At 39.5% G+C, this 13641-nt stretch overlaps 1 protein-coding gene across 4 annotated transcripts in view; it reads right to left on the bottom strand.

Moving 5' to 3' along the window:
* Nucleotides 1-13641, bottom strand: part of SMURF1 (SMAD specific E3 ubiquitin protein ligase 1) — a 46321-nt gene that overhangs the window by 6765 nt on the left and 25915 nt on the right. For 2 of the 4 annotated variants that reach the window (XM_068908357.1, XM_068908358.1), the window contains exons 2-14: nucleotides 13082-13120; nucleotides 12263-12371; nucleotides 11519-11652; nucleotides 11333-11398; nucleotides 10344-10419; nucleotides 9717-9970; nucleotides 8827-8911; nucleotides 6337-6483; nucleotides 4838-5042; nucleotides 3882-3985; nucleotides 2064-2178; nucleotides 1125-1303; nucleotides 120-257 (exon numbers count right to left, since the gene is read on the bottom strand). In XM_068908357.1, coding sequence (XP_068764458.1) covers nucleotides 120-257; nucleotides 1125-1303; nucleotides 2064-2178; nucleotides 3882-3985; nucleotides 4838-5042; nucleotides 6337-6483; nucleotides 8827-8911; nucleotides 9717-9970; nucleotides 10344-10419; nucleotides 11333-11398; nucleotides 11519-11652; nucleotides 12263-12371; nucleotides 13082-13120 — 1651 coding nt within the window. The remainder of the gene's footprint in view (nucleotides 1-119; nucleotides 258-1124; nucleotides 1304-2063; nucleotides 2179-3881; nucleotides 3986-4837; nucleotides 5043-6336; nucleotides 6484-8826; nucleotides 8912-9716; nucleotides 9971-10343; nucleotides 10420-11332; nucleotides 11399-11518; nucleotides 11653-12262; nucleotides 12372-13081; nucleotides 13121-13641) is intronic. The other 2 variants (XM_068908359.1, XM_068908361.1) reach the window with 1 other exon arrangement.

Raw genomic sequence — 13641 nt, 5'->3', positions numbered from 1 at the left:
GTCAGGTATTTCCTTCTGAAATACCAATCTCATTAATTTCAGTATGTAAAAAAAAAAATTCATCTGTTCACTACCTTCTTTCCACTACATTCGCAGAATAGTTTTCTGCTCTGCAATACCTGACATATTCTTTCTTGTTCTCTTCTGTCACTGGAATATTCCTGCCATTTGGTTTGAGTTCATGCTGTAAAATCCTCCCAAAAGCATTGTGTTCCACACAAAATGTATGGTCCAGAACTGGGGTGATATCATTCTCTCTGGCAATGAAAAGACAGAAGATAAACCTAACATTTTTGATATTTTGCTAACTATCAATAGTCATCCAGATAGCTTGTCATTTAAATGCTTGAAGAGAGTCTTCGGGATAAACTTAGTAACCACCCATTTGCATTTCACACAACCACTAAAGGAATGATGCCACAGCCACCATTTTCTGTATAGCTTAATGCATCATGTGTCATCTTCACTTTTCTCTCTAATCCTGGTAGTATGCACTGATAATAAATAAATAATTAAACCTTATACATAAACACACACATATAGCAATAAACCAATTTGCTGCCAGGTATCAGTGTTAATTCATCGCTTAGTAAACTTTAGCAGCATCAGTAACTTTAAATACAAAAATTAAAACTGCATTTAGGAAAAAAGGTCACCGATGATAATGCAAAGCAATACTGAAAACTCCAAATATACACTGAATGTCAGATTTTGTTCCAAGTAGTATAGATTTACAGAAGGCCAGGTTAATTCTATTCGTTTCTATTTTAGTCAAAGTTGGTGCCTGATTCGCATAATTTTCTCTTTGAATAATTTTCTCTGTACTTCCTCGGAATTTCGTCCTGAGTTTGGATTTCGATAGTGGGATATTCTATGACACCCATGCAACGTTTAATGATTTAGTATCTACTTTACTGCAAAGAGGGCTAACAAAGAGCTCCGTATGAGAGCACGTTCCTCAAGTACATTGGACTTTCTAACGGGGAAACAGTCGTTCAGTAACTTGTACGGACCTCCTCCATTACAAGATTTTTGCAAATGCTTTCTTTAAAGCACTCTCTCACTACGGCCACACTCTACCCCACCTTCTGTACAGCTAGGCAATTGATAAATACAGTACTTACAGAATCCAGACTAAACTTTTGTGTAATTCTGGGTCAACAGATTCCAGATCAGAGAGCTGAATGGGTTTCCCCAGAAGCTGTTTGTAAAAGGGAACCGTGAAACCTCCATTGATATAGTGTCCATGGAACACAGCCAAACCCATTATCCGACCAACAAAATGGAAATAAGACAAATGGTCCTGCAGGGAGAGAGGAGAGAGAATCATGCAGCGGGAAGACACTCCGACACTGACATCTTGTGGCTGTATCTGCACCATCAGGAGTGCGTTACACATGCAAGTATCTGTAACCCTCTGGGCGTGAGGGGCCACAATTTTTCCTCATCCTATAACCAAAACCAGAAGCATTTATTGATTAAACATCTCAAACAAATATCTGTGCAAGACCTAGCTAATAAATTGGATGCAAGTCCTCTAGACCTTCAAAGGGGTCAAACTCAGGAAAAGAAAAACCCCATGAAACGCAGACAATCTAAGAAGATAGGTCTACTCCAAACAAATAAGTAGTTCATTCTCTTTTTAACCACTCAAAATATTTTTTTTTATAATTTACTCTAGAGGAAACAGGCCACGTGCTTCTGTCAGTCCCATGCCTTTAATGTAGCTCATGTGCCTCAGCTTTTACAAACCAGTTTAAGTGCTAAGGTCAACATTTCCCCCAATTTATTCCCCCATCTTACAGAGCAAATTAATCATGTCCGAAAAAGAATTCAGCTGTACTACTACAGAATTGCTGCTTCTTCTTAGGGTCTGCATCAATACAAGTTCTCCAGTAAGAAAAAACTCTCAAGCCCTCTGCTCCACATTGTGTTAATATAAGACTCTAACACATTCTTATTCCACTTCATTGTCTGTTTACACTCTTGCCACAGCTGTAGCAAGAACGACTGCGCGGGACCTCTTCTCAAAGTAGGTACGTCGCTCAGAAGTTAATACTTACAGGATTGATAGAAGAGTCTGGATTGATTTGCAGCATGTAAATATTATCTGTAGAGTACTGGAAGAGTCCATAATAGGGATTCAACATTTCATGGCACAGTAAATACAACCATTCTCTGCCAAAAAAGTGGTATTTTAGAAGAACGTAACTTCACTGATGTTTCAGACAACACAGTTATTGTGAACCACCAAAACAGTCATCAGTTACAATGAATTTCCCGTTTCAAATCAAATAATCTTGTATTGCTTCAATTTGCAGGCCAAAAAGGTACACTTAAAAACCTATGAAGTGTCGTACTCCACTCACTGGCAGGCCAGTTTTAATTTAGAGGTACTGAAGGAATTAACATTAATTAGAGATACTCATAAGCTGTTAGGTAACGCAGTCATACTCTTCATGTTCTTCAGAGAACATACCTGTTCCCTGAACACCATCAGAGACATGCTTAACAAAAAAACAAATCAAGTCTGAACAGGATCCTTTCCAAAGAACCTTGACTATGTACAGAGTTCAGATATTTAGAGTCCAAGAGATCTGCTCCTCCGTAACCGTTACACTATAAAGGATTAGTAAAGAAAACAACAAAAACAACTTCAAACACTGGAGGTCTTTAAAAAAGATGTTTTTCTGCAAACGCTAATGATGACTAGAGAATCTCTATATCCAAGGAGGCCAAAAGAGGTCAACAGATCAAACCCATTAGCTGTCAGGTACGTTCTCTCACCTCAGTAATATACAAGGACAGGAATGGAACTGAAGCTATTTTTGACGTCCCATCTCACTATTAGAAATATCCCCTTATTACTGAAATTTGCAAAGGACATCCAATGCAAGATGCAAAATGTTCTGAGAACTATGATTGTGAACGCTCTGAAACAGAGCTGTACTGATTTTAAACAGCCTGTTGCAACAGATGGGCAATTAGGAAAGCCATCAGGGGGCAGTAAGGATGTTAACAGCGGAGACACTCCAGGTTGCCCTGGGTAAGGCAGCGCAGAATGTTTCAACTTCTTTTCTTTGTCCTGTGATGGGTTACGGAAAGACACCTAGCCTGGTAACACAGCTTTTGTGGATTTGAGAAATCACCTAGTGAATTTACGATGCACATAAGCCACTGCAAAGAGGAGTGTTTTGGTGATGATCGATATCAGTCAACTCTAGAGCTTTCTTCAGATCTGAGCAACTCCTAGGGGATCATCAACATTATTTTTAAGAGGGAGACAAGTCCCAAATTTTAAACTTTGTTTAGGATTAGTTCATCTCCGCTCCTTCTCCAACAGATCACAGATTGCCTGAACGTGGCTCAGAAAACAAAAAGGAACCTTTATCATCTTGCAACCCTTTCGCTGGAAATCAGACAGGTGAATTTAACAAAACTTGCATTGGTATTTAGTTTTAACTTCAGAGTTAAAACACACTTCTTGAAAGACCTCACAGTTTGAGCTGCTCACACTTTCAGCTGTGAAGCAGGATCCTGTTGCCGGGATCAGCATTTTCTGTAACAAGATCGATAGCATTTCCTAAAACAAGCCTTCTACGCTCACTGAACGTAGAATGGTGCTGAATACAGAGCAATGTTAATTCCAATAACATTCCCAAATCCAAAGGATACCAAAACGTTTGGCACGAGCTTTTGACATCAGGAAGGCTGTGAGACACCTTTTAAGTCCCATCCTTCCACTTTCCAATCTACTAGGAAATGAAGACTGAACCCAAGACCACTCTCTATAAACTGGATTGCAAATTACATAAACCACAGGCCACTTTAAGGGCAGTTTTACAGTTAAACAGTGCTGGACAGACAAACCAAGATCTCACCTTGCTACTCCTCCATAATCCAGGCCCTCCTCTCCTCGAAATTTTACCATAAGCCTCTTTTTCAAATCTTTTGGCCTCATCTTCATTATCTGACGGTAGGATTCCTATATATGCATATTGTTACAGATTAGACATCTTATTTTCTTCCCGCTAAGTCTACCTCAAAGTACTAGTACAATACATATTGTTGCTCAGCTACAAAAATATTAATTATACTGTTAAAACACTAATCTAAAGCAAGTTCCAATGACATCTCTGTAACATTAGGTGGTAGAAATTACACCGAACCTTTAATTCCATTTTGCTACAAAGGTGCTCAAACTAATCCACTCCAAGAATAGCAGAAGTCCCAATGACAGTTACCTTTACAGGCCTAAATGCAGAAGTGGTAATATCAAGCAACCAGATGCCCTTCTATCTAAGTTCTCATATGCTGCCATTTCTAAATGAAAAAGAATGCTCAAACTTATCAACAAAACCATGAAAAGCTTATGTAATCCAGCTGCCCTTGCTTAAGGAACAGGAGCTTTGGAAAATAAAGACTCAGGCTGGCAAAAAAAAAAAAAAGGTTTTAAGTCCCACAGCATCCTGTATTCAGTATCTGAATGCAGAGAAACGTTCTTCCTTACTCTTAACCATTCCTCTAAACTATGTTCGAAAAGCCCTTTTGGGCAACAGTTTTTGACCTGCCTGACCTATGCTTTTGAGAGCAAAAAAAACCACCTACATTAAGTACCATGCTATGGAGTATTTCAGCATTTCTTCCCACAAACTCCCAAGTCAAAAAACAATCCTTTAGTTTCAACTTTGTATATTACCCCAGCTCTGTCAACTCCCCTGCTGCTATCAGATTCACTACCTCTTTCACAAAGCAGACTTGCTATAATCAAAGGTCAGTTTTACTTAATTCACAAAGGACGAAAGCTGCTACTACTAGTCATATGCCAATCAAATACCTCAAATATCTCCTCTCTGGATACTTCAATGCGGCAGTGACCAGCTTGCGGTTGCTGAAGAGAGAGCTCATGTCTAAGAACTTTCAATTTTTGTACCAAGTCTCTTTCATATCTCTGTGCAGGCAACTCCTCACCGTCTTCTAGTGACCCCTCATTTGGGGCTGGCAGAGGCTGCTGGCTGGGCTCTTTTAGCTGGCATTGATGGCTTTGAAGGAAAATGAATTAAAATATTTATTCCAGAAGCAAAATAAGACAGGCGTAAAAACAGCGATGGAAAGAACTGTATAAGTGCCTTCTGGAGTACTTGGGGTGAAATACAGAATTAAGCTGGGTAACTTCTGTAAAATCATCACCTTTCAGTCAGAGACGTAAGGAATACAGATGCTTACAAAAGCCAAGAGTCTCAGCAATTCCCAGCTCGGCTTTTATGTGGCCATACCCAGTCGGAAGGCGCTCTCGGTTACTGAATAGCATGACCACTGAATGCTAACTGAGCAGTAACTGAAAACTTTGTGGCATTTCTCCAGTGTGGAGATAACTTTCAGGAGTATAACATGAAAATAGTTCTCTAGTGGATTAACAGCTTTGTAAACGTAATCATCTAACAACCTCTATGAATTTTATTTCAACTCCACGCAAAATAAGGCGGAGCATTCATGACAGAGTAGTAAGTACTGTATCTATGGCTACTAAAAGGCAAAGGTGTACTTGTCCCACATAGCTGCAGCTTTATACATTCAATTATCTTTATCTGTCAGTGCTGTACTTGGGTTACTGATCAATTATTTCCTAGATCCAGAGATCCCCCAGCTGGAATCAAGCAGAGACTACTCAGATCCAGTCAAGGCTCTGAGCTCAGGCGCGACGAGCGCTTCCAGGCTGCTTCCGGGCTCAGGTCTGTAGTGTTCAGCTGCCTCTGCATGATGCAGAGCTTGAGCTTCTTAAATCCTGCTGAACCCGAGCTGGCTGTGCACAGCACCAGGAGACCAGACTCCAGCTGGCTTTATGTTCCTGTTGTCTGGAGCACAAGGGAGCATGAAGCCAGGTCAGGTCTAGCAGAGCTAGCACAAAGCTAAACTGCTAAGCCAAGAGGCATGCGTTGAACCATCTGACGAACCCTCTACCCCATACGCCTGCATCTGGGTTCCAGCACAGCATATTAGCTCCAGCGCAGCTCAAGGAAATTTTGTGGAACCAGCTTAGGACCGGTGCTGTGCTGATATAAGAGAGCCCTTCCCTAACCCACAGCACTGCAAAGCACAGTGAAAACATTTTTCAAGAGACTACACAAAGTCAGCCAGGTCAACTGCGAGCAGCACTGAGAACCGAGGCTCAGAGACTGACTAGACCCACACAGGAATCCATCTACTTGTATCTGTTCCCCAAGATCCTTATGATTCAGTTTTCAGTCCCTCACAACTCCCAGATTGCACTTAAAATTAGACAAAAATAAATGGTTTAAGAATTCACATTTGTGATGAATCATGCAAGGTTCTTACTTCATGATGTGATGTAGTCTTGGATCTGTGAACTGTGTGGTTCTGTTATTATGATCTACAAAATATATTCTTCCTGAAACCGTACTTCTAACTTCCCAACCTGGAGGCAAAGGTCCTAGTTCATCACAATTCACACTGTTAAGGTCTCTAAGGAGAAAAGCAAATAAAAGGTTAAAGTGCTCTTGAAGTTAAGATAAAACCAACTTACGCAGGGGGTGGGGGGAGTGAATTTGGTGCTCCACGATTCTGGGTTATGAAAGGCTTAGGAGGAAAGACAGAATAGCTATTTTTATGCTATCCTTTTTAGAATCCTTAATCTAAGCAGGACAACTCCCTGTGTATGCACTGTACATGGATAAGAAGATGATAAAACAGCAAAACACTTTCTGTTTTTGAAAATATGAAGGCCATACAGCTCAAAATTAACTTCAATATGCATCAGAGCTGTAAAAGGAGGAAAAAGTGTTTTTTCATAGCAGAGACTTCACAGAACAATTCCCTTGAGCACAAACGTGGTCTAAACGCAGAAAATTGAACAATTAAGAAACAAAGGCCTCTGCACGAACCACTGTCTAAGTACCTAAGACATAAGAAGCCAAGATGGCCAAACAGTAAGATCATGTTAAAAAACAAAAACAAAACAAAAACACACACACACACACACACACAAAACCAAGCCAACCAACCAACCATCACCTCTTTAATTAGTAAGTTTAGAATCCTAACTTTTTGACTGATAAATCATTGAGAATCAGGTTCAACACATTCAGCCCTATCATGCTAGATAATTTTAGGTATCATTCTTTACGAGTGCTGTTAAAGGTGGACACTTACCTTCAGGTAGTATCTGAATTCAATACATAGGATGTATTTACACCTAGAGAATTTCAAATGCTTAAGGTCTCACGTGCTAAATATAGGAAAGACACTGAGATTGGCAAGGAAAGGAGGAGGTCCCCTGAAGGTTATGGTTTAGACAGAAAAGGTGTTATTAAGTGAAATTTTCTCTAGACAGCTGGCATGGATTCATCTGTTATCCAGGGTTGAAGATAACTCTCTAGATTTTCCTACCTAAAAGCAAACCACCCAACACCAATACAGAGCAGTTAACTGAGAGGCTTTAGAAGAGGTAGAAAACACTTTTTGTACACCAAAGGCTTCATTAGTGTCAGAGTCACTACAAGCCAGCAGGGGTACGCAGGGAGACAGACAAGCCTTTGTTAGGCTGCTTAAAAGAAGATTATGATTGTAACCATTTGTTTCAATCAGCTGTGCATCTGAAAGTATTTCAGAGATCTGATTACCTGGAGTTTTAACCTACATCTGCGCTAATTGCCAAGGTTAGGTTTTTGCACTGATTATCTTCCCGCAAACTGGTAGTAAAGAAAACCACCTTTAACTAAAACAAGACAGCGCTACCTGTAACTCACAAGACACTGTGCTGTGTCCATTTATGTCGCTGATCCTGAAAGCTTGGCTCTAAACGTTAAGATTTGTAGAGAGAAGAATCAATACCTTTCATTAGGTCACCCGGCATCACTGGAAGATGACACAAGGTTTGGGGCATACAAGGCCCACACAGGTGACCTGAAGAACGAGCAGCGTCGTTTCTTCTTCCAGCTACCACCAGCTGGTCTAACACCAGCTCTTTACTCTCTCTACAAACGTTACCTTTCATATATGCTTGCATGTACTGTGGCTACGTCAGTCTATCCCTACACTACTTCATCATCATTTTTCTAGTATCCTGGATCACACTAGTCAATTATATACAGAAGCTGCAGAGATACAAACTTTGTGTTTCACTCTTGAATCTGGTGCGGAGGTGGCTCGTGCAACAGCACACATTCAGGCCTCCTCAAGGAAAGCAGCCAGACCTTAGTCACAAAGAACCAGATTAACTGCAGGTTAAGTTCTAAAGAGGCTTTACTAAATTAATCATATGGAGGATTCAAGTTTTTCTAAAAAAAAAATCATTGCTCTAAGGCATTAAAAAAAAAAAAAACACCCCAACACTACTGCAAGTTTTAAGATGACAACTAGTTTCTGCTTCAGCAGAAGTGGGCACTTTTAAAGCAGAATTTACAAGTTCAATACTCAGGAAACAACGGCTTTAAGGAAATAGTCACATTTTCCTCCAATTTACAGTCCAAACTGTTCTCCAACACAAACATGGGTCAGATTCAAAAAGCTGTTACTGTTTATCAAAAATAAAGTCACATCAACATTTTATGAGGAATTTGTTAAATGGGAACTCCTGCAGGCTATCTATTTTTTCTTTTGTTTTATATGATTTACAAGTAGATCATTTTCTTCTTTCCAGTAAGAGTAATCCTTAACGTTTGCTAACTAGAGAGATCCAAAATTACTCCTTTGCTGGTATCTCTCTCTTTAAATTCAGACAAGCCATTTCATTGATTTTTGCTTTCAAAGATTCAGCTTATTGCAATACATAAAAAAAACCCTGACTCTGTAACTATAAATACATACCTTGGTATCCTGGGGTCATGCCATGTGCTAACTCCAGTCTGCGTGTGCAAAAAATAAACCTGCCCCTGTACCGTTGTCCTTTGTTCTAGGAAAAGGGAAGAAAGATATTCTAAATTACAAATCCGAAAAAAATAAAATAAAAATAAACAAACAGTTTCTTTAAAGCTATTAGCATATTATTTTTCTGTCAGAGCTAGGAGAAAATACTTGAGCTACCCATCTGATCTCTTGCAGTGTGGACTACTTTGTCCTTAAACAGTCTTCAAAAGTTTGACTATACACGTCAAAAATCTTTTTGAAACCTCACAGATCTAAGTACCAATATGTTTTAATTTGTAGTTTTATTTTTAGATTTTGAAACAACCCCAAACTCTGAGCTTGATTTCTTTACTCCTAGATGTGGCACGCTCTTTTCTAAGATTTAAATTTTTCTTAATCTTATCCTCCCTAATCTTCTCCTGCACTACTGGCTTTGTCGTTTTTTTATTTTCCTGATCTTTCCTCAAACGTGGGCTCAAACCTACACGACATGCCAAGGGGGAAGGAAAAAATAGCATTACTGCTCTAGTTTAAAGAGCTCTTTACATTCGCTCTCCCTGGATACACAGCCAAGATTAGCAGTGAATTTTCTGTAACAGCATCAGAGCACAAACTCATGTTTAATTTACCATCAACCTCTCAGTGCATCCTCAGTAGCCAACTGCTAATCAGCCAGTCTCAAACTTACAGCTGCACCCCTTAATTCCTTTTCTAAAAGGCAGACCATTAGATGCACATCCATACTGCATGTTTTAACAAGTAAACCACATCTGTGTACTAAAAAGAGAGAATTTTTCTCTGAAGTCTTTGGAAAAACGTGAACAAATTTTACGGTCTGAAAAAATTCTTACCATAACCTTCCGGTAGGTCCGGCGACTGGTGGCCATGCGGTCTGTTCTGAGGTGTCTGTACGTGGCCTCTGACTTCAGGCGTGCGAAGCCGCTGCGCCTGAAGCCTCTGATCTTGACTGGGGGATTCCACAAAGCGACAGTTCCCTCCACCCGCGGCCCCCGTGGTGTCCGTGTACGGTGCCGGCTCCTCCATAAAGCAGCTCAGCGGCCTTCCTGGTCCAGAGTCTTCATAAACGGTTCTGAAAATGGGGAAACTTCAAGAGTTTCCATCACAGAGAAGTGAATGCAGAACTAACTACTTTTCTCTCTCTCTCTCTCTCTCCGTTACTTCAAGTACTGAAGTTTTTAAGGTAAGATATGCCACTTTAACACTTTTACACCCTGAATTTCTTAGTTATACCAGTGCTAGAAAAGCACTGGTATCAAAAAATATCAATTCCTACCTAGTTTTAGTTACATATACACACTTTCTTCAAGTAAGCATCCAGCCATAACCTTACTACCTGTTACATATTCCCAGACAAGACATATTAGTCACATTGATGTTAAACATTTCTATTGTGTTCACGATATTCTTTCCACGTATAAATCTTTTTTCCAATTAAGTGTAAAGAAAGCAATCCTTACCCTTCATTCTCCAAAAGCCCTCGGCAGTCTACTACAGAACCTCCTGTGCCTATTCGGTCCCGTGTCTGTAAACTGACTGAAATAAAAAACAAATCAAAGTTAATATGAAAAGAACGATTACGTCTTAAAAACAAACAAAAGCCCACCAGCAACATTAAGGAACACTAAAACTATAATCTATGCGTGAGAGCACATCATTTATCACTACCTCTTTTATAGCCATGGAGCATTTTTCATTCAAAACTCATGAGAATAGAAAGTTACAGGCATCACCACTTCAAAATTTCAGCAGGGTATTTTGGTAATTACCAAATTCACCAGGATTCCCATCTGTATTTCACACAGATCCAGAAAAGCAAGCCTGAAAGAAGTCACTCACCACTAGATGTCACCATTGCAGTGAGAATTTGGGTTTTGCCAGATAGATGCATATAGATCTCTATTGAAAAGACTTTTTTTTTTTTTAGTGGGGTAAATTAGGCATAATATGAACATTGCCAAAAGTGAGAAAACCTTGCTGGAATTTGTAGATAGGTTACATGAGTCAAAGTTCAAGAATGGAAAAAAATAAAAGAATAAAAAAGTTCAAGAGTAAAACAACTACTTGCAATAAATGCCTCCAGGTCTCCTTTCCCACTTAACATTGTTTGCTTGTCACCTTGGCCTAAATAGCATTAGCTTCACACGAGTAACGTTCACCCTTCCAGAGCTGCATTAGAAACCTGGCCAAATTCATTCCTTCTTTATAATATTGTTTCCAATTATCAGCTGAGAGAAAACAAACTCCTATGCAGGAGTACAATGAAAATTTTCAGGCAATGTAATTTAATCCCATTACACGAACAGGACATTCTTTTAAAGTCAGAAGAAACAACACAAAAAGGCACGGAAGCAAGAACTGACTACAGAAGGTTTTGGTTTTAATACAGCATTTGTTTGTACGGTGTATATACTTAAGATAATGAATGTGTAACCGAGAATACCCTTACCCACTATTTGGCCTCGTACAGCATCAGTATCTGTGGGATTTAGTTTGCATAGATCCAAACGCTGGTCTGCGAATGAAAATTGGAAACATCAAGAAAACATGAGAAGGAAGGGAAGAATATTATTCACTACTCGAAAGAAGGCACCGCAGACCGTAGCTGACTGTGTCAGGTAGGAGTTGCTCTTACATCCAGTATCTTTTAGCCTGCTGATGGCATTGGAGAGGAGGCGGACGCACCCCAGGAAGCCAGCTCCCTGTTTCTTGTGGATTTTTTTATGGTTCCATACACTGATGGTTATGGAATCGGTCTTCCCAACATATCTAGAAGAACACGTATTAGAAGAGTAATTTTAGAAAAAAAATATTAGCTCTTTACTCCATAGTATTTAGGCTTTCCTAGTAAAAAAAAATTCTGATGCATTTTAGTACATTGGTTATGCAGTTTTATTTTAAATACAGGAGTGTTTAAGCCTGGATTGGTGTTATGAATGAATTACAGTGCTGCACAGCACGTTAAATAGATATTACTACAGCATTAATTAACTACAGACAGCCTCATTAAAAGCTATATAGCACATGAGCTAAAACTTTGAAAAATTTGTTTCTAATATTTTGAAGAAGATAAATCAATACAACAAGGACAATATTTTGCAACAGCTTGACTGTACCGCTCCAGTAAAGGTTACTTAAGCAATTTGAACCTAAAACATACAAAGAGGTGCTTCTAAATTCAAATACCTAAAAACAAGAGAAGCACCCGTTCACATGCATGGTTTTGTTACTGCAAAAACCAAGCCTCTTCAGGAAATGTGATTTTTTTTTTTTTTTTTGGTCTAACACATGAAATAAAGCCTGCATTGCCAACCTCTGCATCTTGTTTGCTAGCTAAATTTCTAGAACATTTTTATTTATGATCTAATCAACAACTCACAGATCATAATGCTGGTTCCATTTGGGGTCCAATGTGTTCTTCACAGTGTCAGTTGAATGGCACTGACCTGACCCATCAACAACTATTTTTGCAAACGGGTCAGGAAGTCCTGTAGAAGGGAAAAGGAAAGGAAAACATGATACTTTGTTTCCTTTCTTCCAGGTTAATCCTATGGTGAGCTTTGGGATGAGGGGGGTGTTTTCGGGGGGGGGGGGGGGGGCAGAGGATTCCAACAAAGAAAGGAAAGTTGCTGTAACTCTAAAACTACTTCAGTAAAACCAAAAAGACAGAAATGAGCTCCTATATAGAGGGTAACATACTTCTGTCATACAGATTCGTATCTGCGATCAACAGAAGAAGTTTTTAGAAAGTAAAGGTTAAAAACCGGTAAATTATGCATATTGCAGTGATTACGCACCCTGGTAACTGGGCATTTCTAATCAGTCCTTGACACAACATTGAGACTGCAGCACTGGGACACTTCACTTGTACCCTTGGCATGCTTTACAAATACAGGTGCCGGCGAGGCAGACGCTACCCATCACCTGCACAAAGAATTGCAAGCAGCAGCCTGCTTGCAGCCTCGTCAGCCAGCGCTGGAACCAGAATTTAGGAGTCCCTTGCTCTTCCCAACCCTAACGTCTCTGCTACCCAAACACAATTCAAGGCGATGCGAATTCATAGAGTAATGCAATGTTATTGGAATATGGAACCACAGAACAGATGAAAGGCATAAATGAGCAATGACAGTAATACACAATTTACAAATAAATCTGATTAATCAAGAGCAGAAAGTTATAACAATCAGGGGATACTTACTGAAGAAATCTTTCTTTGCAAGGTTCTTGGCACATAACACTGCAAAACAAAATAGCAGACAAACAAATCTTAGAGCATAAAAAAAAAACCTTCCCAGCAATCACAACAGTTACGATACTACCCCATCGTAATTCAGAAAAAGGAACAAACGCTAAACGTGAGCATTGTTGTCTCTATCTGTGAATGCAATATGCATTTACATAAAGAGACAAAACTCCTCTGCTGCTTTTGTTCTATTCTTACAGTGCATATAAGATTGAATGAACGTCCCTTTGCATTAACCCTCCCAATTTTCCATACAGCATGCTTACACACATGCTAAAAACAGAATTTTGTGGTTTCAGAACCATTTTAGACTGTGGACTAAACAGAGTCTGAACCAAGAATGGTCCTGGACCATGACCTCTGTGTTAAGCCCAATTTAATATACTGCAGCCTGCCCCTAGGTTCAATCACTGCATACAAAAGATATTGTGATAAGTCATAAAATGCTTGAGCTGTGCACTGTAACAGCTGTAAGCAGTTTTCAAATACAAAAACTTTTTGCCTTAAGAATGAAA

This window comes from Struthio camelus, chromosome 15 (assembly GCF_040807025.1).
Source record: "Struthio camelus isolate bStrCam1 chromosome 15, bStrCam1.hap1, whole genome shotgun sequence".
Classification (NCBI taxonomy): domain Eukaryota; kingdom Metazoa; phylum Chordata; class Aves; order Struthioniformes; family Struthionidae; genus Struthio; species Struthio camelus.
Note: the sequence above shows the minus strand (reverse complement) of the source record. Positions and strands in the feature narration are given on the sequence as shown.